Raw genomic sequence first — 21980 nt, 5'->3', positions numbered from 1 at the left:
CAGTATAAAAGCTTACACATGCGCATTAGAGCTGTTTACTCGCGGTATACCTGCGGGTAATCCGTTCAAATGCACGTGTCTAAGCTTTTATACTGTAATGTTTTCGAAATGATTTCTTCGAAAGCTACAATTATTTAAAAATGAATTAAATGAGTAGAATCGATCAAATTATAATGCTCCGACTTTATTTTCGGGATTTTCCCATATTTTCTAAAATTTTACCACATTTTCCTGTATTTTACTAATTTTGTGGATATTTGGAAAATGTACGAAAATTTGAGAATATGTGGAAAAATCTGAAAAAATGATTTGCAAAAAAAACCCTGCTATTTTGCCTTGTGTGATGGCAAAATCAAATTCCAAATAAGGATGTAATGTACTATTGCTCCGATATGGAAATAGTCCGTAAATAAGTCTAATCTATTACTATTCGCAATCCTGTACCAATAGTAAGAACCTTTTTTTGCTTCCAAGGTTGAGTGATTTCTTTTACTATTTATTTCCAATTGAGATCAAAAAAGGTGACCAACTATAGCAGAACGAAAGTTCTCAAATTGCTGGTCAGCACGGCTTTAATTTCCAATTCTATTTTAGATGTGAAGAGACGGCCCAGATTTTCGTAAAAAAAGATCCGGATCGGATTTTTGTTCAATCGGGCTGCGGGCCACTGTTCACCTCTAGTCTATTACTTATCTTCAGCGTTACGTCTCTATGTATCTGCTAAATATTAATAAGAAAACTATGGACCAATATGGACGCTATACCGATGGCTTTGGCTTGTCTAAACAACAGGTTTAATAGCATCATCAATTCATTTAGTTATTCTAATGACATCATCAATAACACCATAACACATAGAAATTAGATCAATAAGCTTAAATTAGTGCTAAGTTTCTGCATTAACATTTGTTCGCAGGAATATCTCAACTCAAGAATAGTTAATAGAAGTTCAAATGGATACTGAAACTGTTTTGTTTTACAAAAGTACATAGCCGTTTTCTGTGCAGAGCACGAAATGGGGTGGTTTTTCACGATAGATTTCCAAATGGTAGCAAAAGGAAATAAATGTATTCATTTCTTATAAAAATGCTATTATCGTAGAGCTGGGTATGTTTACATATTGATGAAACTATTGAGTTGGAAATAGGTGAGAAAATGTGACAATCCGAGTTCCTAATTTTGTCAAATAAGACGAAATGAAGAGGAAATGGAAATTAGAGCTCCAAATTCAAGATCGACACTTTTCCCATTTTCTACTGAAACTCGTTTTGGTAATTAATTCCTAAAGTTTGTGTACTGTGCTAACTAATGTTGAAATATCGCGACCTCGATTATTCACCACATCGTTTAGTAAAAACGTTGTTCTTAACTTTTGCTAAAAACGTAGCGTATAAGAGGTCGAATCGAATTCGCTAAAAAAATCCTTGTAGCATAAGTTAGGAACAATGTTGTGGTAAAATACGTTGAAAATACGCTACAAGGTCGCGATATTTAAACACTAGTTAGGGAAAAAAAAAGAATCACTTACGGTCGGACACTTTTACTCACAAAGTCCTGTACACTGGGACTCACAAAGTCCTGTACTTACTTACTTACTTACTTTGGCGGACACTGGACAAATGATTCCGAGTTCAGCTAATGTAACCGTGCACACAGCGCATCACCTCCACATTTAAAAAGTTCTCCAGGTAGATTGTCTGATCCAGGGGCCTTGTTATTCTTGAGCTTGAGAACAGAAGCCCTAACTTCCTCCAGTGTAGACTCCGTCACACCTTGTGCGCTCGATTGTGAATCCGGTTCCGCTACTTCTTCCGTTGATACTGTTTGACTCTGGCATAGCAGGCAGGTACAAAGTCCTGTACACTGGGTATGTTTATCAACAAGCTCGATATACAAAAATGATATTAAGCGAATGCGGAAATGAGTACCCATTTTGTCTAGCTATTCTCCCCACCCCGTTTTTTCAGAATTCAACAGTTTTACAGTGTCCATTGAAAAATAATAAATTAATTATGCCAAAAATAAAATGAAAATTCGGAACATGTGACGGTTTTAATTGACTAGATGAATTGAATTAGGAAGATAAATAAACATGTCTATCGCCCATCATAAAAACACTTTGATTTTTGATAAGTATTCACATCCATTGGATGAAGTTTCAATGTTTGAATATACATAAGCATTGATTGGACTAGACATGGACGGACAGTGTTATCATAAAATAAGATGTTATTATAAACGTTTTCTAAACTCATTTCGCCACATTTCTGTTAATTTATGTAAGTATAGACATATAATTAGAACAATCTAAAAGCAATTATCAGAATTACCTTTTCAATTAAATGTAAATACAGATTCAATATATAATACAAATTGAATGTATTTATACTACGAAATTCTCAGCGCACGATTTTTTTTATATTCGCAAATATATTATGTGTCAGTCATATCATGATCATGGTCAAGTTCACGTTGGCATCCACATGGGAAAAACGTGTTTCTTTTCGTTTAACTTTAAGGTCTTACACACCTAATTCTCGGCATTCGCATAGTCTGTGGTACATTTAGAAGAAGATGGAATTCTATACTTACCCCTATTACGAATGACAACAAAGGAAACGAAATGACAAAGCTGCTAATAGAAATACAAATAACAAAAATTGGATTTCGTACCTTGTTTAGCTTCTCAAAAAGTGTTATAATGAACTGTTGAAATTAGAAAAATTTACTCTATAAGTTGCCCACCTAAAATTAGGGTTTTCGACGTCGATTTTAAGGGAATTAAGGACGGAAGTCTGAAGACCTTCGTAATGACCCATTAACATTCGTAGCTTAATAGACAGTTTTCGCAGATGTCGTATAATTTATAAGTCAACTCATAAGTTGAAAATTATAATCAACCTTCTAGATCTTCTTGTGTGAAGACGTGATTTATAATTTCCAACTTATAAGTTGACTTATGAATTATACGTCATTTGCGCAGACTGTCTAATATACCCATCTCATCACTAATATTCGCCATAGAAGCCGATGAGTCTTTGTATATTTCGTGAAAATTCCTTTTTTAAATTGACCCAACCAGAAAGCATTGAGTCATTTTAGTGTTTCCTTGACTTTCTTTACCCATAAAACTTAGTGACATATTTTTGGCCGATACAATCTGTTAGGCACTACATGTGTAGTGTAGTGTAGACTATCACGAGAGGCCGCAGTGGGTAACAATGCACATAATGAGTCTAAAAGAGCATTTCTAAAAGAGCTGCATACAACGGGTTTCTCAATAGATTCAGAGCGAACATTTTATCTTTCGTCACTGAGTTGAGAAAAATGTTTAAAAATTTGTGTTTTTGTATGCTTCGCTAAAGATATGAAGGTCCTTCTGCTGACTACTGGTGGTCATAGATGTTTACTTGCTTCTGTTAAACATTAAAGCCATGAAATATGACGATTAGACACATGGTGTAGAATTTGTTTAAAATGAACTCACTTTTCCTATTGCAGATGTTTTTTTACTCTCTAACCGAAACCAATTTTACAGACGAAGTCATTGCACCAGCAATGAATGGACTCAACGACATTCAGACATATTAGTGCCACAGCACGTTGCACAAAAAATTACGATTCGGTTACATAGTAAGCTAATTGGAAAATAAAATCGTTTTTTTTATCTTCTTATCTTTTTAGCACTAGACTTAAACGCTAAATTACTTTATTACTTCTAACAATAAAGTAAATAACACGTCTCGTCACTATGTTTCAATTTGAATCTTTTTTTTTCTACAGGCGATTCGATTTTGGTTGTTTAAAATTACGATCGAATTGATGTTCAACGAATATAATTATTATTAATTAGAGTGGAGAAAAACCTATATAAAGAATTGCTGCTGTTATCTCTGGAGTAGATACGTTCGGATTATTAAGTTGAAAATAAAATCAAAAATTGTGTTCCTCATACGGTTTGAGTAAAAGCAGCGAATTCGTTAAACAAATATGGTAAAAATTGTGATTGTTTACTATCGAAACGGTTACGAGTCTAGTCCAGAACATTTACCACAATTTAATAAACAAAAGTTGTTGTAATGATAAAATCTAATGACGTCATTAATTCATAAACGTTCAGTGATTAAGATACCTAAATTATGAAAGGAGATGAGTTTTGGTGACATATTCTTGAGTTCTCGAGAATAACACTCTTGAGTTCTCGAGAATAACACTCTTTATTTTGCACTACCGACAATCCCAAATTTATGTCAAAGCCTAAAAGCGTAGACTAGAACTTTTACGAAGAACTGAATTGTGGATTTATTACTTTAAAGAAGAAACGGAAGCCAGTTGAACATAAAACCTATCCTAAATTGACGAAATTTTTGACTTACATTTTTGATTATCCTGAGAAGTTCTTTCTTAGTTGCAGCGAGTTATCTGGTACTAAACAACTACTATAACAGCGGTCACATGTATTGATTCTGAGTTCCTACTTCTCGAAATGAAGTTTTTCATAAGTTCAAACTTAGACGCTTCAGGTTCTTTCATGCAAAAGCCAAAGGTACAACCAGGTAGCGCAATTTTTGCTCGGTTCATCAGCTTCGATTTGACCATACTTAATACTTTAAATCTTGTCTCATCTAGAACTGAAAACTCCTATCAGTTCAGAGATCAGGATAACCTGTAATCAGATGAGTCTTCATGAGCCGTAAATGAAACTTTCGACCGTATTTTGATTTAGTATGGTCAAATCGTAGCTATTTAGCCCACTGAAGACTGTACGATTTCTCTGGATGTCTTACTTTCATTTTCGACTTGAATTTTAACCAATTATGCCTCCGACGACATTTATTCACGTTCTTAAAATATTGTTATAGTATGTTAAGTACCTGCGGGAAAATTTGCTTACTCACCAGAATGAAGTTTGTATCCAGAACATTTTCTCGTAGGTACGTATTCAAAAACGTGAGGTAAAACTTTACTTCACGGAGTCAAAACTTTACCTTAATAAAAGACCTTACTTGGCAATGGGGCAAATGATGGAAATGGCACTTCTTGTGTGAAATGTACCAATCGAGGCGTAGCCGAGTATTGGTAAATAATGTACTATTATCACATACGCGCGATGTTCGGATGTCAAAATTACTGAACTAGAAGAATAATTCAAAAATTACACTTCAGATCTATGATGTTTTCTATGTTGGTCGTTTTCGCTTATGTGATAAAATAGAGTACACAATAGAGTACACGCGACAAGCCTCGACTTCTTCGTGACAAGTGTGTAATATATATTACATGCTAGCGTCCGCTAAAATCAATGAAACATACCATACAACTGAGAAAGTAGCAATAACGTTAGTTACTGTTTTATCATGATCTAAAGGCAGTGTGTAGTTAACTAGCAAAGGAGCTCATAATTCTGAAGCATATATTTTAGAAATCATTTTGTATCGAATGATACCATACTATACTTCAAACAAAAGAAGTAACAGATTTGATAATTACATTTGGATACGCTGGCTGTGTTTGGAATTTGTGCTACCAGATCTCACAACATTCATTGTATTTGTTTTGGAATACCCACTTAAGACACAGTGCTTCAAAAATTGTACCTAAATTTGTTTATATACAAACCCAGCAGATTCAATTTTAAATGCCTTATACAACGAATAGATAAACCGACCGCAATAGTTTTTATTGAAGCAACAAATCGAAAACTCTAATTTGACTTAAAGGCAAACGAACATCATCTGCAGATTCCTCTGATACTTTTAAATTTTAAACATTGATGTCAAAAGAAGTATATGAAAATCAACTTAAATTGTTATGTTCCCATCAGTTTACGCATCTGATTCCTAAACGAACATCTTAATATTGTAACATCGTTGTAAAAATAAGTTGTAGGTTAATAATCTCTCGGACAAGTTCAATTGTAATAATTTAACACATCGAATTGGGACGAAAAAAAAAACTTTTTACGATTTTTTTGCTAGTCATAGCCAGTCATCGTCTGTATAAATTCCGTCTTAGAATATTATTCGTTCAAAGTAAAACTTAAAAACCGAATAATAAAAAAAAACTTGTTCATGTGACTGCCTAAGCTTTGCGTGTGTATATTCATTTAAAAAAATGCTAATTACAAGCATTACATAAACGCTGTTTAGAGCTTAGATCGATGAATTATACTTTTGCTGTTTACATAGTTCAACCGACATGTCAATCAAAATTCGAATATATTTAAAGTTGGCAAATATTGAACCGTTAAAAGAACCATTTTCCTATTTGTACGGTTAAATTTAATCGTTCGGAAGTTAATTGATTAATTCTCATGTCAGTTTGCCTAAAGCTTTTCTAATATTTACAACAAAAATTTTCCTCGCTTAAACTGCAAGTACATTTGATCATTTCAAATGGTTGGTTCGGTAGATCCATTCGATCTAAATTAATATTCTCAAAAATACTTTTTTCATGCTTCGGGGCCGAAAATGAGGGCAATTTTTCGAATTTTCTCGGGTTTCCGGCCCTCTGCATGAAAACTTACATGTGCACCTGTTTTGGACGGTTGATTTAAGGCACTTTCGCTTGTAAGCCTCACTTCGTTCGGCCTACAATCCGCGAAATCGCCTAAAATCAATCGTCCAAAACAGATACACAAATAACCATTGAGTGCCTCTTCTGAGATATTATTTTGTCTGTGGTATATGGCATGACTTAGGGCATTAAAAGTCTAACGTGGTTTAATATGATCAGAGCCGAATTATCAGACTAGACATGTTGTTAGTTTTTGTAGGTCATTTTTAATGATGTTTATAAGTTAAAGTTGCTGAACAACAATTGTTATATCGTACACGTGAACGTGATTGCAATTGTTTGGTAAAATTAAAGTTCAATCTCAGACTCAGTATTTTATTTTATTGATAACCTACAAATTAATGATCTACGTTTCCAATTCGTTATTATTTCTTAGTATGACTAAGGCTAAAATATTCACATTTACCTCGAGATCAGATTTTTTAAACTTTGTTACTTTAGAAACTTAAGGCATAAGCAACAAACTCTGACTAGCTTGGAGTTTGAAAATATCTATTGAGAATATTTAAATTAAATGAAGTAATAGATCCGATAATCAAACTGCTGATATGCTTGCCGTCAGTGAAAGGTTAATATATTATATTATCGGTTAACTGTTCCACAAGATAATCATGAATTTTAATTGACCATCTCCACGACCCTACTGGCACAATCACACCGGTCCGCAGTTTAGGTGAATTACCACAGTCTCTGCTAAAGATAGGTGATGCTCTGTATGCATTTATTTATAATGACGGGACAACCAATAGAGATGCAGGATATACCACAGAATAATGAAAATGGCTAGTCATCAGTTATTGACAACGAGCTAACAAACATGACACTATATTTTGAACAATAGAAGTACCAGACTTCCTGATAATATGACGATACATATATAGATTTATATTCCAAAATATTCTTCGATGCGTACTTTAGACTTATATCCAATAAACTCTGAAAGTCTTTATACTTTGGTCAATGAAATGATCATTAATTGTAATTCTATCTCGAATTTTTTCAATTTAATGTAGTTGACAAAATATTTTTATCGGAAAGCTTCAAATAGGTAATTTACCAAGTTTTAACTGAACGAACGCAACATAACACAACCCAACACGCATAAAATATGTGAAAAGACGAACTTTTCATCTGCAGATTTTGAATGGAACCAGTAAAACTCAGATCATTTCTCACATAACATCGAATATTGTCATCACTCTTGATGATTGCAAACTTCTGTATAAACAAATAAGATAAAAAGAGATACATTTATCGGACAACAGTAAAGGAATCGTAAAATTAGTAATTTATTTGCACACAATTTCGAGTGAAAAACTCTGCTTACATATTACATGCACATTATGTACAGCGGGACACACGACAATTATGAAACCATCTCAAAATTTCAAACGATTATAATCCAACATAGATTATGGATAATGTTGTTAGAAATTCGCAAACGTAGTAGATAGTTTTGTTTGAAACAATCCAACGTGAATGTGTAACTCACTGTTCCCCTACTGATAAAGAAAATTGGCTCATACATAACAAATGATATTATATGAATGGGGTTTGTTTCAAAAGTATAAAACATCAGTACGAGATCAGTTTGTGCTCAAACTTGATAGAGTTAATATCTATTCAGCTTCTCATCCGATTATTTTGTGTTTCGAAAATATTATTGTTTTATTAAAACAAAAGTGAGTGTTCGTTGCTTTAAGTGATCATAAAAGCCGTTTTTCATTGAAATTTTTTAATTGTTTCATTTTTATTGATCTTTTTTTTTTGTTCTTTAAAAAGAGTTTTTGTCGTTTCTTACAAAAGTCACATTCTTTTTAGCTTTTCGAATTCGAACTGTCCTCTATTTTTGCAATAAGCCTTATAATTTTCCACGTCCTTCATAGTTCGAAATGAGAATGACTCTTGTTTCAATTTTTAAAATTGACGAGTACGAGTATGATATATACAAAAACGGATTACGATATCAGGAAATGTTATTATGGCAAGAACAGTTCTTTAAATTCAGATTCCCAAAATACTCTCACTGTTTAAAAGGAGATGATTTAGTAGGTGTTCTATATTTTTTACTCTATTTTAACGCCGCTTTATAATTGGGTGAAATGGAAGGGTTTTTAAAATATTATTTTCAATGAAAAACTTTCGTAGAATTAGGTATATTGATCTCCATGATGGAATCTATTGCTACATTCAACAGGTAGTCAGCAGATTATTATTAGATTTAAGGTTCTGAGGATTTTTTTTTTGTTATACGAAACATAAACTTCAGCAGAACGCAAACATGTTTATTGTCTGTAGTTCCAGAGCAGTAAATTAAAAAAAAATTATTTCAAGTGCATTTATTCCAATTCTCATTATTCTCAGTAAATTACCGTAACAATTGCCAATAAAACAAACACTACGAATCAGTACTTAAGCTGAAGTGTTAAGCCGTTTCCCAGAACTGAATTAGTGTTCCGAATTTCTTTCCGGTCTTAAAAAATTCACCTTGCGTGATATGGATAATAAAAGATAGTTTCGGAAATTTTCTGAAGTGTCCAGATATCTGTTTTAATTGACCTTGAGTAATCGATATTAGCATAGATTAGTTATACTATCACCAGTGATATTAGCAATAAGCTGCTACTACAATGTTCTTCTTTGTCAGAACACTGGTAAATGGTTTGATAATTGAACGGAGAAAAATATAAACTTTTTCCTCCACATGAATAACGAGGTTCTCATTTTGATAGAATTAAAGGTGTTAAATAATATTTTTTGTAAATACACTAATTTACGTCTTGTTCCTTATACCATTAATACTCGAAAATTCAGGCGTTCCATGGATCGTTCAATAGCACGGCCACAAAACGGTCATAAGAAGGACAAGAAGTGCATAACACAGTAGGGTTTAGAATTTGCTTTCACCAACCTATGTCGTATTCCTAAGTACGACGTAATTATTGTGAGGGGTAGTTTCAGTTTCAATCAAAGGGAATGGGAACAGGACCTATTTTTGGAAATTCTTTTGGAAAGTTTTTCCAAAATTTCCAAAAAATTGCCAAAAATTTTCAAAAATTGCGAACGTCCAAAAACTGAATTTTTCTATCATTTCGAACGGTTTTAGCAACCCTTGAGCTCAGCCTTGATTTTAGCCGGCTCTCAATGATTTCGTTTGGTAATTGACGCTCTCATCTTTCAAATTAATCATGCTCGACTTCATGATTTCCAAAAAAAAATCCAAAAATAGGCCCAGGTATCGAAAATTCTTTTAATTCAAAATTCGTAATTACATTTCCATTATCAGGTGATTACCAAAAAGGTCAACGATTCCCTTGTATTTCGTTCAAAAGTCTATTTCGTTCAACGGGAACAAGCTTTCCTTAAAGCTCACCGAAATGGAAAAATTCTTACGATCATACCCGTGCAACGATGGGAAATAAAAGCTTCATTCTTAATGACTGTTAATTCAGAGCCGAATACTTTGTTTACAAAATAAAAGGTTGTACGATACATGTATACGTGCTATTCAATGTTCGTGACTGTAATTTTCTTAATTTTCACAATTTTTATCTAGTGAACCTTCTTATCGAATAAAATTTATGACATTTACTTGCACCTGCATACCTTTATTGGCATGTAGCAATGAAATCGTAAAGTTGTAGTTTTTTCCCTTCCATTCATTAATGTGTCTCCTGAAAACTCATTCAATTCGTTATAGTATATTTAGACTATATACCACTCGTCTGCTGTTTTGTAAAAAAAAAATAATTCACTCCAACGACACATTCATGAGCAACATTTAAGACTGTTTTTTTTATGGAAGACAAAGTAAAGATATAAATTGATTCAACGAGGTTGTTCATTTTTCACTATACTTTTGTTCTATAATTAAAATTATTGCAAATTATATGTAACAGTAGTATAATGGTTGTGTGTGATGTTTCTTTTTTACCTACACGTCATACAATAATATCATAGTGAAAAACCCGCTCAAATACAAAGTTGAATTGTTCTTTGTTTTATTCTCAAAACTGGCAGTCAAGAACTTTCACAGTCACGATGATTGCGCAGTTAAAGTTTTTTTTCCATGATCATTACTCTTTCATCTTCTATGCTGTGCGAAGAGTTCTTTATTCGTTGGTGTGTTTTGCTCACCAGAAAGGACAATGAATTAAAATCCTAAAAAATGCTGACTGACGCACGTGTCTCGTCATATGATTAGATTTTTAATGAACATGAGTTCTGGTTTTGTTACGGTTTGAGTTGTTCTGTGAATTAGCCAGGTCAATTATGGAAGTTGTTACTCGTACCAGTGTGCAAATATTCAATTGATACGTTTAGCTTACACTCGCAGAATTTTGAAAACCGACACATTTTCTGTTTCGTAATTTATTTATTTTTTGTGTGAATTTTGCATGTAAAACACAGAAACAGAAAATGTGTTGGTTTTCAAAATTCTGTGTGTGTATCGGAATCGTCTGGAATAGTCAATAAAATCATTATTTAGACACGCCTGCGAATAGCCAATACAATAGGTACTGTAATCTTGTAATCTTGGCACATGTATTGAAACACTATACTACGAACTTCAATTTTTTGTAAATATATCGAAAAATGTGTACTTGCAACGAAATCGACTTCAAATTTCACTTTATTCGGATTTTGTAGTACAAAATGTGCTACATCGAAATCACAAATATTTTGTAAAAGAGTTCAGCTACTGTCATGGAATATTATGTATACTTACTGGCCAAGGTGTCCTAGACTCAGCAGCACCGGTTACAGTGTCTTCACTGGCTTCGCGGGCGATGTGGATACTCTTAAAAAGTCCATTAAAAAATTGTGAAAATGTTGTTTTAGGTGAATTTCCGCCCGGAACATGTCTAGTTAACTGGTAGTGCTCGACCTCCCCTACCACCTCATACCACAAACTAAACATAATCATTTGTCTCTCAGGAAATATAGGTCGAAAACCATATGGTCAGATTTTCGATGTTAGGCAATCTCGGCAGTGGCACCTTTTGGACCATCGGTTTCTTCGGTAGTTTTGTAGAGTTTTCAAAGCTCTACATTCCGCTAGAACATTGTTTTCAAGAACACTCTCAACGTTCCGAGTTATGACCATCGGAAAGTTAAAGCCGTCCTGGGGGACTTCTTCCCGGGCTCCCTCGGATCCATCAATCACATTCCCGGACAAAGTTTTCGATGATCTACGTTTTCCGCACACAGGCTATCGCGGACCTTAAAATTCGCAAAATTCGATACGCCCTTTTAGATACAGTCTACGTCAGTGAAATTTAGACATGAATTTGCTGCAGTTGTTTTTCAGCTGATCCACTCATACAATTGAAGGTGAATTTGAGTTTCTAATGTTACATCACATTTCGTAAAAGCGGCTAGCTTGGTGAATTACATTTTGTTAAAGGGACCCGCAGCTTGATGCGTTACACTAGCTGCTTGTGATACATTTTGTAAAAAGGATCACTAGTTCTTTGTGCTACACTTTGTTACTAGCTTCGAATGCACGCGTGAGTGAATAGTGACTTCGTTGAAAATACTTAGATTAAAAAAGGTTACAAATGGGGAAAATATCCAATTACCACAAATTTTTGCAATTTTACAGTTAAAGTTATAATTTAAAGAAAATTCTGTGTCAATATTTCAGCTGTTTTTCACTGTTCATATCCCGAATTTTACCCGTATAAACGAGTATCATCGATTTCGCTTGTATATGTGGACTTAGCTGAAAAACAGCTGAAGCAAATTCAAGCCCGAATTTCATTGTCCGTCCACTGTATGAAAATAATTTTTTTCCTGGAATCAAGTTTTTAATTCACTCTGATAAACACAAACTTCTCTGCAAATAAGTTTCTTTGTGTATTCAAGCCTGACTTCATCGAATCGAAATTTTCGCAAGATTTATCTGTGTGTAATATTTGTGATTGGAAATATTGTTTTTCCTACGTTTCTAACTTAAAACTTCCCGGCAGGAATTTAAATTTTAAATGTAAATTTTCAGAAAAAGATTACTGCATCATAAAACGAACGACCGTAATTATTACATCAACTTAAATGAGCTTGAATGAATTGTGTCTTACACTGTTTTTTGTTCAGAAAAAAATGATTCACAAAATGCCATCCAGTTGATTATTTTAAACTTAAACCGATACTAACTCAGATGTACTTTTAACTCAAAGGATATTGCTTTGAAATGATTTATCACCCTTTCAGTTGATTGATGTACTCGTGAAAATGTCTTTGCTTAGTATTAGCCACTCTTTGGTGGTTTGATGATATAGCAAGAGGTAATTGCTTGACACTGGCAGTGAAGTATAAGATTTTGGACATTGGATATTAGGAATACTGAGAACTTTACATATTTGATACTTACTATACTTGCGAAAGGTTAATTTAACAGTTTTACAACGACACTTCCTGCTTAAATTTTTCCTTACAGTTTATTGCTATTAACTAACCATCAGAGCGGTATTGTTATGATGCACAATTTGTTCAATAAAAATGTTATTAACTTTTAATGCATTTAATGTGCCATTGAAATGTTAATTACTTTACACCATGTTATTATTACACACATACACGCACGGGTCACTTTACTATGTGGTTAGACGAATTGAAAAAAAAAATTAATTCGGTCTTTATGGGGGATACGTTTTCACGAGAACGAATAGAAATTGTTTCGATGATGTGACTGGAATTAGTTGTTTTGTAAATAGATATGATTCACCTTGAACAAAAGCGACATTCAAGTAGATTGAGCGGAAAATATGAAAATTGATCACATGCCTTACAATGTACATGGTACACATTCATACGTATACTACGTCTATATGGATATATCGTCCAATTAAATCGCAGTATAGTTTAACATTAAAATTAATAATTTACCAACTTACTTGTGATCGAGATCGATGCCTTGTTGAAGAACCTACGACTTTACCGGAATTCAAATCGTTGACCGTTTTTCAAATTGACTGCAATAGAATTTTATGCATGAAAGTTTAGTTAGATCCGAATATATGTCGATTCCTGCTTCATTCTCTATTCAATACTGTTGAAGACGAACTTGCAGGCAACCGATTATTGCTACTAACAGATTTAAGAATCTACTAATCCACAAAACATGATCAACTGAGTCCTATTACACTTCAACGTTCAATTAAATGATTCTGATCACCGGTTGCATAATTACCGTTGCAGATGTCTAAAACACTTGAACAATCACCAAATGCCGCCATAAACAAATCCATTTTGGACAAGTATATGACCCTACCGCAACCCGAAAACAAAATCCAAGCAACGTACATTTGGATCGACGGCACAGGCGAAGGATTGAGATGCAAGGATCGAACAATTGAATTCATACCACAAAGCCCAAAAGGTAAAATTTGTCTATCGGATTTTCGGAAATTTGAAATTTTTTTCCATTTGTCCATCATTTAACAGAGCTTCCAATCTGGAATTACGATGGTAGTTCAACGTATCAAGCTGATGGCAAGAACTCTGATGTTTATTTACATCCAGTGGCAATATACAAGGACCCATTCCGTCGTGGAAATAACATCTTAGTTCTTTGCGAAACCTACAGGTTCGATGGAACACCAACTTACACCAATAAGCGTCAATCGTGTGCAGAAGTAGTAAACCAGTGCATTAAGGAAGAGCCATGGTTCGGTATTGAACAGGTAGCTTTATGCAATGACTTTCGTTGGAATGACTTCCCCGAGATGTTAGAAAATACTGTTCCAAGTAAATAACCGCTTTGTCCATCATAGGAATACACTTTACTTGATATGGATGATAGACCATTCGGCTGGCCGAAAATGGGCTTCCCTGGCCCACAAGGTAGGTCTATTATTAGACAAAATGGAAGAATTATTTTTGAATTAAAAATGAATCAATTTTAGGCCCCTATTATTGCGGCGTTGGTGCTAACAAGGTATTCGGACGAGAAATTGTCGAAGCTCATTACCGAGCTTGCCTGTATGCAGGAGTGAAAATCTGCGGTACAAATGCTGAAGTAATGCCAGCACAATGGGAGTACCAAGTTGGACCATGCCTTGGCATTTCCATTGCTGATGACATTTGGATGTCAAGATATTTACTACACAGAATTTCGGAAGAGTTCGGCGTAAGTAATGTAGTGTTCTGAATGTCTCGGTTTGTTGTTAAACCTAGTTTAATATTTGTAGATTGTTGCAACTCTTGATCCAAAACCAATGACTGGTAAGTTCCATTTGCAATTTGATTTGTTTGGGGCCGTTCATAAATAACTTAGAACAAGAGGGAGTGGAATGTCTTTTCTAATAAGTCTCGTCATTTATGAATGGTCCCTCATAGCCATCCGCATTGTTAATTCAATTACTTACGGAACCTTATCTCATTTACCTCGTGCAGGTGATTGGAACGGAGCTGGGGCTCACACGAATGTCTCAACAAAAATAATGCGACAACCAGGTGGTATAACGTAAGTTCTAAAATTCAGTTCTATGTTGAAAAATATCTGACAAATCAGTTTGTTCAGTGCCATTCAAACAGCAATTGACAAGCTATCTAAACATCATTTACGTCATATCCATGCTTATGATCCGCATGAGGGTAAGGACAATGCTCGTCGTTTAACTGGCAAGCACGAGACAAGTTCAATCCATGATTTCAGCTCAGGTATGTCGGATCGTTTGGATGTTTAGATCACAATTTTTGGTTAATTTCTTTCCATTTTTCCATCCCTAAGGTGTTGCACACCGTGGCGCTAGTATTCGAATTCCACGTGGTGTTTCAGATGAGGGATGTGGATACTTTGAGGATCGACGTCCGGCGTCCAACTGTGATCCGTACAGTGTTATCGAAGCTATACTCAGAACCATTTGTCTCGATCAATAGGCTACGATTGCTGTGAGATCTATAAATATGCGTAAAGTTACACCGTTACGCATATTCTTATCGATATCGCACAATTTGCATTAATTATTTTCATTTCTTTTTTGAATTTTAATCCCCCAATTCTAAGAGTATTAGATAATTTGCTTTTCGAATTTTCGTTTTCTGGAACATTTCATGGGCTATGAAAAACGAAAGACAAATTTTCGGCTACACAATTTTCTTTTTCGTTTGTTATGTGTTAGAACTTAACTCAAGTATTAGCTTTAAGATTAAGACCTAAATATATTAATCACAATTGTTAATTATTACTTTGACTTTGATTTAAAATGATGGGAGACCCATCAGTATTCTGGATGGTATCATAGTCGTCGCGTTGGTGTCGCACTAGAAAACAAAGGCTAGTTGCGTAAACCTGAGTATAATTGAAGAACCAGGAGTATGCTACATTTAATTTTGTGACTGTGATAGCAGCATTGAAAATGCCACCTCAAAAGTCGACGACTCGCTCAAAACTTGCAGAATGACAATTTTCCTACAGCCAAGTCTATGTAGTGCACCAAAATCTTCAGGAAAATAATTATCCAATCCCCTACACAGCTGCAAAAAGAATCGGTCAAGCATTATTTTTCCAGGCGAAAACACCCAAACAAAGAACCACGTACATAAATATCTCGATCAGAAGTAGGACCCATTTTCCTCTACAGGAGATAGCAGTCAAATTAAATCTGGATAACCAGTTTTATTTGTATTTTTTTTTTTTTTTTGAAACATTTATTTTATCATTCCTTGAATATCACACTGTGTGGAATACAATTATTATAAACAAATTTCAGAATAATTCATCGTCATAAATAAAACGAATAGAAAATTTGTACATACATTAAGAGCAAAACAAACAAATAAAACTGTTTGAGTCAAGAAAATTAAATTAAATTAAATTAAGCCAAGTCAGTCCTTAAAGGAACAATATCACAGACGTATTACAATCACATCACAGTTCATCATCACTTAACCAGTTCCATTAATTTATAAAAACAAAAGGGGAAATTGCACAATAGTCCTCACTTTCTCTCATAACCTTGAGTTTCACTTTGGCTTTGAACGACTCGATGCAGGTCAATTGGCGGATATCAGAGCTAAGCCGGTTATATTCACTGATAGACTGCCTTAGCGATGGTTGCTTATCAGAAATCTGTACGTGGCTCAGGCGTCTCAGTCCCCGAGAGTGAATGTCCCGGTTCAGTCGAATCTCAAATCCATGTTTGGTGATCGATTTTACCATCCGATGCAAGTGGACAACTCTTTCAACAGTGGCGAGATGATGGACAGGAAGTAGCGTTGAACTAAATAAGAAAGTGGTCGAAGTCCTTCGCGGCAGCTAGAAGACAGCTTTTACACATTTGTTCTGTAGCGTTTGCAACTCGTCCAACTTCGTTTTGTTGCCAAGACTATATATGGGGAGCATATAAATCAGGTGACTTTGGACATAGGCATGGTACAGTTGCTTCCTCTTTTCAGTTGGGATATATTTACCACTGCGCCACATGAGTGGTATAAATGGCCGAATCATCTTTTTGACGTGGTCCACATGTTGATCGAACGTAAGATTCTCATCCAGAATAAGTCCAAGATATCGGTACTTGCGAACTCTCTCAATGCTAACGTTGTCAATTTTGATGTTGAAATCGGGGAGAGTTTTCGCTCGGCCAAACGTCATATAGCATGTTTTTCGGGCATTCAAAGTTAGGATATTCAGATTTAGCCATTTATAAAGCGACCTCATGTCGTGTTGCATCATCTGTTCAAGAGCGACTGGAGAATCAGCAGCATAGTAAAGAACTGTGTCGTCCGCGTAGAGCAATATTTTCCCAAGAAAATCGAGCTGCAGTACGTCATTCATGTAAATAATAAACATCAGAGGACCGATTATCGAACCTTGAGCCACGCCAACAAGAATGCGCTTAAAGATGCTTGTTTTGTTTCCGATGGTGGTTGCAGTTTGCCGGTTATGGAGATAACTAAGACAAAGTCGGGACGCACGTTGAGAAAGGCCAATGCGACATAGCTTTCGTTCAGTTGGACAACGGCAGTCACAGAGAACGGACGTGTTTATGCGTTGCTCTCTAAAAGTGTTTCTTTTGTGTGGCTGTGTGTGAATTCATTTTCGATTTTGTCTAATTTCTGTGCCAACTTTTACGGCTTTGGTGTTTTTATTTTGCTGTAATGTTTAAATGGTGAAATTATTTTAAAGGTTTTATTAACGAAGTCAAAGTGTTGTTCTCGTAGGTCATTTTCTCTTTGATCAATAAAGTCGTTCTCGCCTCATTGTGCGATATCAACAATTGTGTTATTTCCTTTGTTATTTAACATGTGCTTCGTGGCGTCGGTTTACGGATTAACAATCGACTCTACCAGAAGCTAATGCTAAATTACGTGCTCGATTAATGTACGAAAATGACACATTGCCGTATGGCATCTGGCAGTCAATTTTAGTGCAGGTAAGGTACAAACGCTTCGGGTTCTCATTTGACACCCCAAAACCACATAGCAAATTTTTACAAATTTGCTGTGGTACAATCCCAAGATACAGAAACTATCTTGTACTCCAAAATGACCGCGAGGTTTAACAGATCTATTGATTGATACGTTGTATGGATGTCAAGGGATATGACGAAATACGAATCATTCAAACGCTACAACCTGCAACGCCAGAACGAGTTCAGTCACATGGTGGCATGGCGATTTATACGAAGAGGCAACTCATGGCCTATGGTGATTAGACACTTGCTATTACCTAAAACTAATAGCCGTAACCGTAACAAAGTCGGAAATATCAAAAAACCCAACATTCGCTTTCTCCATAAAAGAAACCATATCGACATAATGTCAATAGTAGAAAGAGCTACAACATGACAATGTTGATAGCGCCATCTTTGGGAAAATGTACAGGTCAATTAGTGATGGTTGTGGTATTCGCATACCACCCACGGCTTGGAGAATTCACAACGTATGGGACGTTAACACACGGTCGATTTGTGAACAATCTAAGTCGGGAGAGATATGATGTAAAATCACAGTCCATATGATCAAGAGACTTGTACAATAGCACAACAGGCCCATCTGAGGCTTAGGTGCTGGGCTTACACCCTCCCATCTAATCTAATCTAATCTAATCTAGCTTTCGTTCAAGACGTTTCGGATCGACGGTGTCGAATGCACGTTTTAAATCGACAAATATACAAGCAACATATTTCTTCTTATTGCCGTGTGCTTTCCGGAAATTCGCCTTATTGAAATCCACCAGTTGATGTGCAGCTCCAATGCAGCTTGAGTTTTTTAAAAATCCAAACTGACTGCCACGGAAGAAATGAATGCTGTCAAGATAGCTGGTAAGTTGATCTGTCAGTATGAGCTCAAACACTTTGGATAATGCCGGAAGCAGCGTAAGGCCACGAAAATTTTCAATATCGAAGTCTCCCGACTTATGGATAAGTTTCAGACGACCTTTCAAAAGCTCATAAGGGTACACAGTTGACCAGATGGCAATGTTAAAGCAGATTGCTATAAGCGGTGCTATCGAGCTCGATGTGGCTTTTATAAGGCTCATAGGAACGTTGTCAACACCAGTTGATTTTTTGTTGGGTAGCTTGCTGATGGAGGTCATTACAGTTTCGGTATTGATTTCCTTGAACGACCAATTATTGCCGGAGTGCTCAGGGTATAGATTGTTAATATCATCGACGTCGTATCCATGGATCGAGATAATGTCGGTTGCCAAACGTTCACCCGCACTACAGAAGTGATTGTTAACAGTGTTGCAGGAATCAATTGAATCGGAAGTAGGGACTCCATTTATCATGATGGTTTGATCTTGTTGCTGCTGCTGCTGGTGTTGATTAAAGACAATTTCTTTGTACACTTTCCACGTCTTTCGGGCATTACCAGCTGCATCTTCAATTTTTTTGGTGTAAAATTCGGATTTCAGTTTCTCATTAGTCGACTTTACATAACTGGCCTTGTTGCGGTACAATTCAGCGAGCTGAGAGTTATCAGGATGTAGGCAGTGCAGATGGAACAGCCGGTCACGTTCACGAACAGCAACTATGAGGTCTCTGGTAACAAGAGACTTATTAATCCGATGATTTGATCTGATCTTGAGTGTACGCGTGTTGTATGAGTGACCCAGATGAAAATCAGCTGAAGCAAACTTAAGATGAAATTTGACTGAAGCTTTATGGAATACTCAGGGCGACACTTCCATGTTTTCGTAACTCCAAATATTCGTAACTTGACAGTTGCGTGTATACAATCCCATCAAGTTCCGAATTGTAAAAGTTACGAACGTATGAGAATTGAAGCCCAGGGTCGTAACTTTTGATAGTTAAATCCAAAGAAGTTTTATCAAAAAATAAAACCGTCGACTGAACTAAGTGATTCACTTCTTTTCAGCTGTTTTTCAGCTGGTCCACTCATACAAATAAAACTGCTTTCACATCCTTACACGAATTCACTCGCATAAACAAGTCTAAGTACCCTTGTATAAGTGTTTTTATGACCAGCTGAAAAACAGCTGAAACGAAATGAGCGACTAATTTCAAAGTCAGCTGTACCGTAGACGTCAGTGAATTTTAGAAATGAATACGTATCAACTGTTTTTCACCTGGTCCACTCATATAAAGAAAAGTTCCTATATTTGTTTATAGAGGTGAAATATCACGAGTTAAACCTCATGATGGGTCTGATGATAATATGAACAGATTCGTCTGAGTGATTGGACCATCCGAAAAACAGCTGAAGCCGATGTGTCACTTTTGTGTGTCACTGCTTTGTGAAATTCTGGGACATTGGTTTCACGAAAACATGTTGGGTTGTGGGGTCTTTTGTCATTTTTTTTTTTTTTTTTTTTTTTGTAAAATTGTTGTAACGACGGTTACCTTTTGTTAACGAAGGTCGGAACAAACATGTACAATGCATGTATGCGGTCAGTACAACGATGTACACACACGCTCTGCTGGAACAAACGCCAGATAATATAAATTCGGCTCGTGGCTTTAGCTCAGAGTTCTTTTGGTTCTTGTAGATGTTTTCGAATTTCCAACAAAATTGACATGCTTGTGTACAATTTCAAATGAACATATTCAACAGCCATGTACCGGATAAAAAAAAAATGGTGAACGCAAGACCGTTTGTAAATTTAATTTATTAAATTGCCTAGATATAATCACATACATAAAATTTTAGTTTCAAACAAATTGCAAAAGTAAAATTTTAATAAATAAACGGACAACTCATCAATACCATTGTGTTTTTTCTTTCATTTCTTACTTTTTTTGTGTCTCAATAAGTAAAATTGGATTCTTTAAATTTATATTTGATAAAATTAATTAAATACTTTGCATACAAAAACGACGTTTTTTTTCGAAAAAGTTTACAAAAAAAAAAAATTAATTGCTTGTCGACTTGACTTTGTTTTAACTAAATTTAGTTGGAGGATATTCACCATCTTCGAAAAATGGTGTACACATTTTTAAGTATATTGGTAAAGTGTTAAGTATGAAAAATGACAACCATAGACCTATACTCTCGAGAGGCAGACGGTGGCGCTGACGATGAAACTTACATCGTGAAAGTAACCCACAAGTTAAATGCAGAATCAGATTCGCGTTGAAAAATTAAATTTCATTGACTTAGGTCCGCTTCCAATAGGCTAAGCTTAGCCTTATAAGGCTGACGAATTTCCTTTTTGTTTTAAACTACTAAAAAAAATTCTTTTATAGACATATTCAGTCTTTTAAAGTGGACCTAATTTAATCAAATTTTATTTTTCTTATAACTCGCTAAAGTGACATGTCCCGTTTTCGTACTTAATAATTATTCAATGGGAAATCAGATAACGATAATGCGCCAACCATGAATCGTTTAGAGTGTAGATCTATGGCGACAACTAAATTATAAAGAAATCATTAATGGAAAGTATTTTTCTCTGTTGATGAGATTAGGGAATGTAGTAGTAGAAAATAGAAAATAGTTTAAAAGAATACAAAACGAAAAACGAAAAAAATGATCGGCGATGTATTAATTTCTATGATTTTTTTCCTTCTTTTTTGTTGTGTCTACACAATAATATCTAAATCTAAAAAGTACATACGTTATTTACTACTATAAACGTTAGGAGTTGGTAATGTATTTTCTTCATTGTTTGTTTTAAAATGCAAATTGATCGAGAGATAAGACAAAACGAAATTAGTCATAAATTGATTGCAGCTTCATATATCTCTCCAGTTATACCCGATTACTATAAATTCTAATTTAGCCCCTTCATCGATTTAATGTTGATTGAACGAACATTCCATCAACTTTCGTTTATTGAAAGCTGATAAATATTTTCAGGTAGACATTGTTTTAAATGTTTGTGGTGACGATGATGAAGATTGATTTGAATAACATAGTGACAAGTTACATAATACGGAAAATAAACAATCAAATGACTAACGCAAAATATATACTTTGAAGAAGGGGGA

General features: G+C 35.0%; 1 protein-coding gene across 2 annotated transcripts; it reads left to right on the top strand.

Moving 5' to 3' along the window:
* The first annotated feature begins 3905 nt into the window (after positions 1-3905).
* Positions 3906-15765, top strand: LOC119068775 (glutamine synthetase 2 cytoplasmic). Of its 2 annotated transcripts, none has more exons than XM_037172534.1 (9): positions 3906-3993; positions 13777-13957; positions 14023-14261; positions 14352-14421; positions 14484-14707; positions 14769-14802; positions 14974-15043; positions 15101-15240; positions 15311-15765. In XM_037172534.1, exons 1-9 carry the CDS (start codon positions 3991-3993, stop codon positions 15457-15459), a joined length of 1110 nt encoding a protein of 369 aa, XP_037028429.1. In that variant the 5' UTR covers positions 3906-3990; the 3' UTR covers positions 15460-15765. The 2 variants fall into 2 exon arrangements, with proteins under 2 accessions (XP_037028429.1, XP_037028430.1); XM_037172535.1 differs by lacking the exon at positions 3906-3993 and adding an exon at positions 8109-8258.
* The last annotated feature ends 6215 nt before the right edge of the window (positions 15766-21980 follow it).

The sequence above is a fragment of the Bradysia coprophila genome (assembly GCF_014529535.1).
Source record: "Bradysia coprophila strain Holo2 chromosome X unlocalized genomic scaffold, BU_Bcop_v1 contig_20, whole genome shotgun sequence".
NCBI lineage: Eukaryota > Metazoa > Arthropoda > Insecta > Diptera > Sciaridae > Bradysia > Bradysia coprophila.
This window is presented reverse-complemented; position numbering and strand designations above follow the sequence as displayed.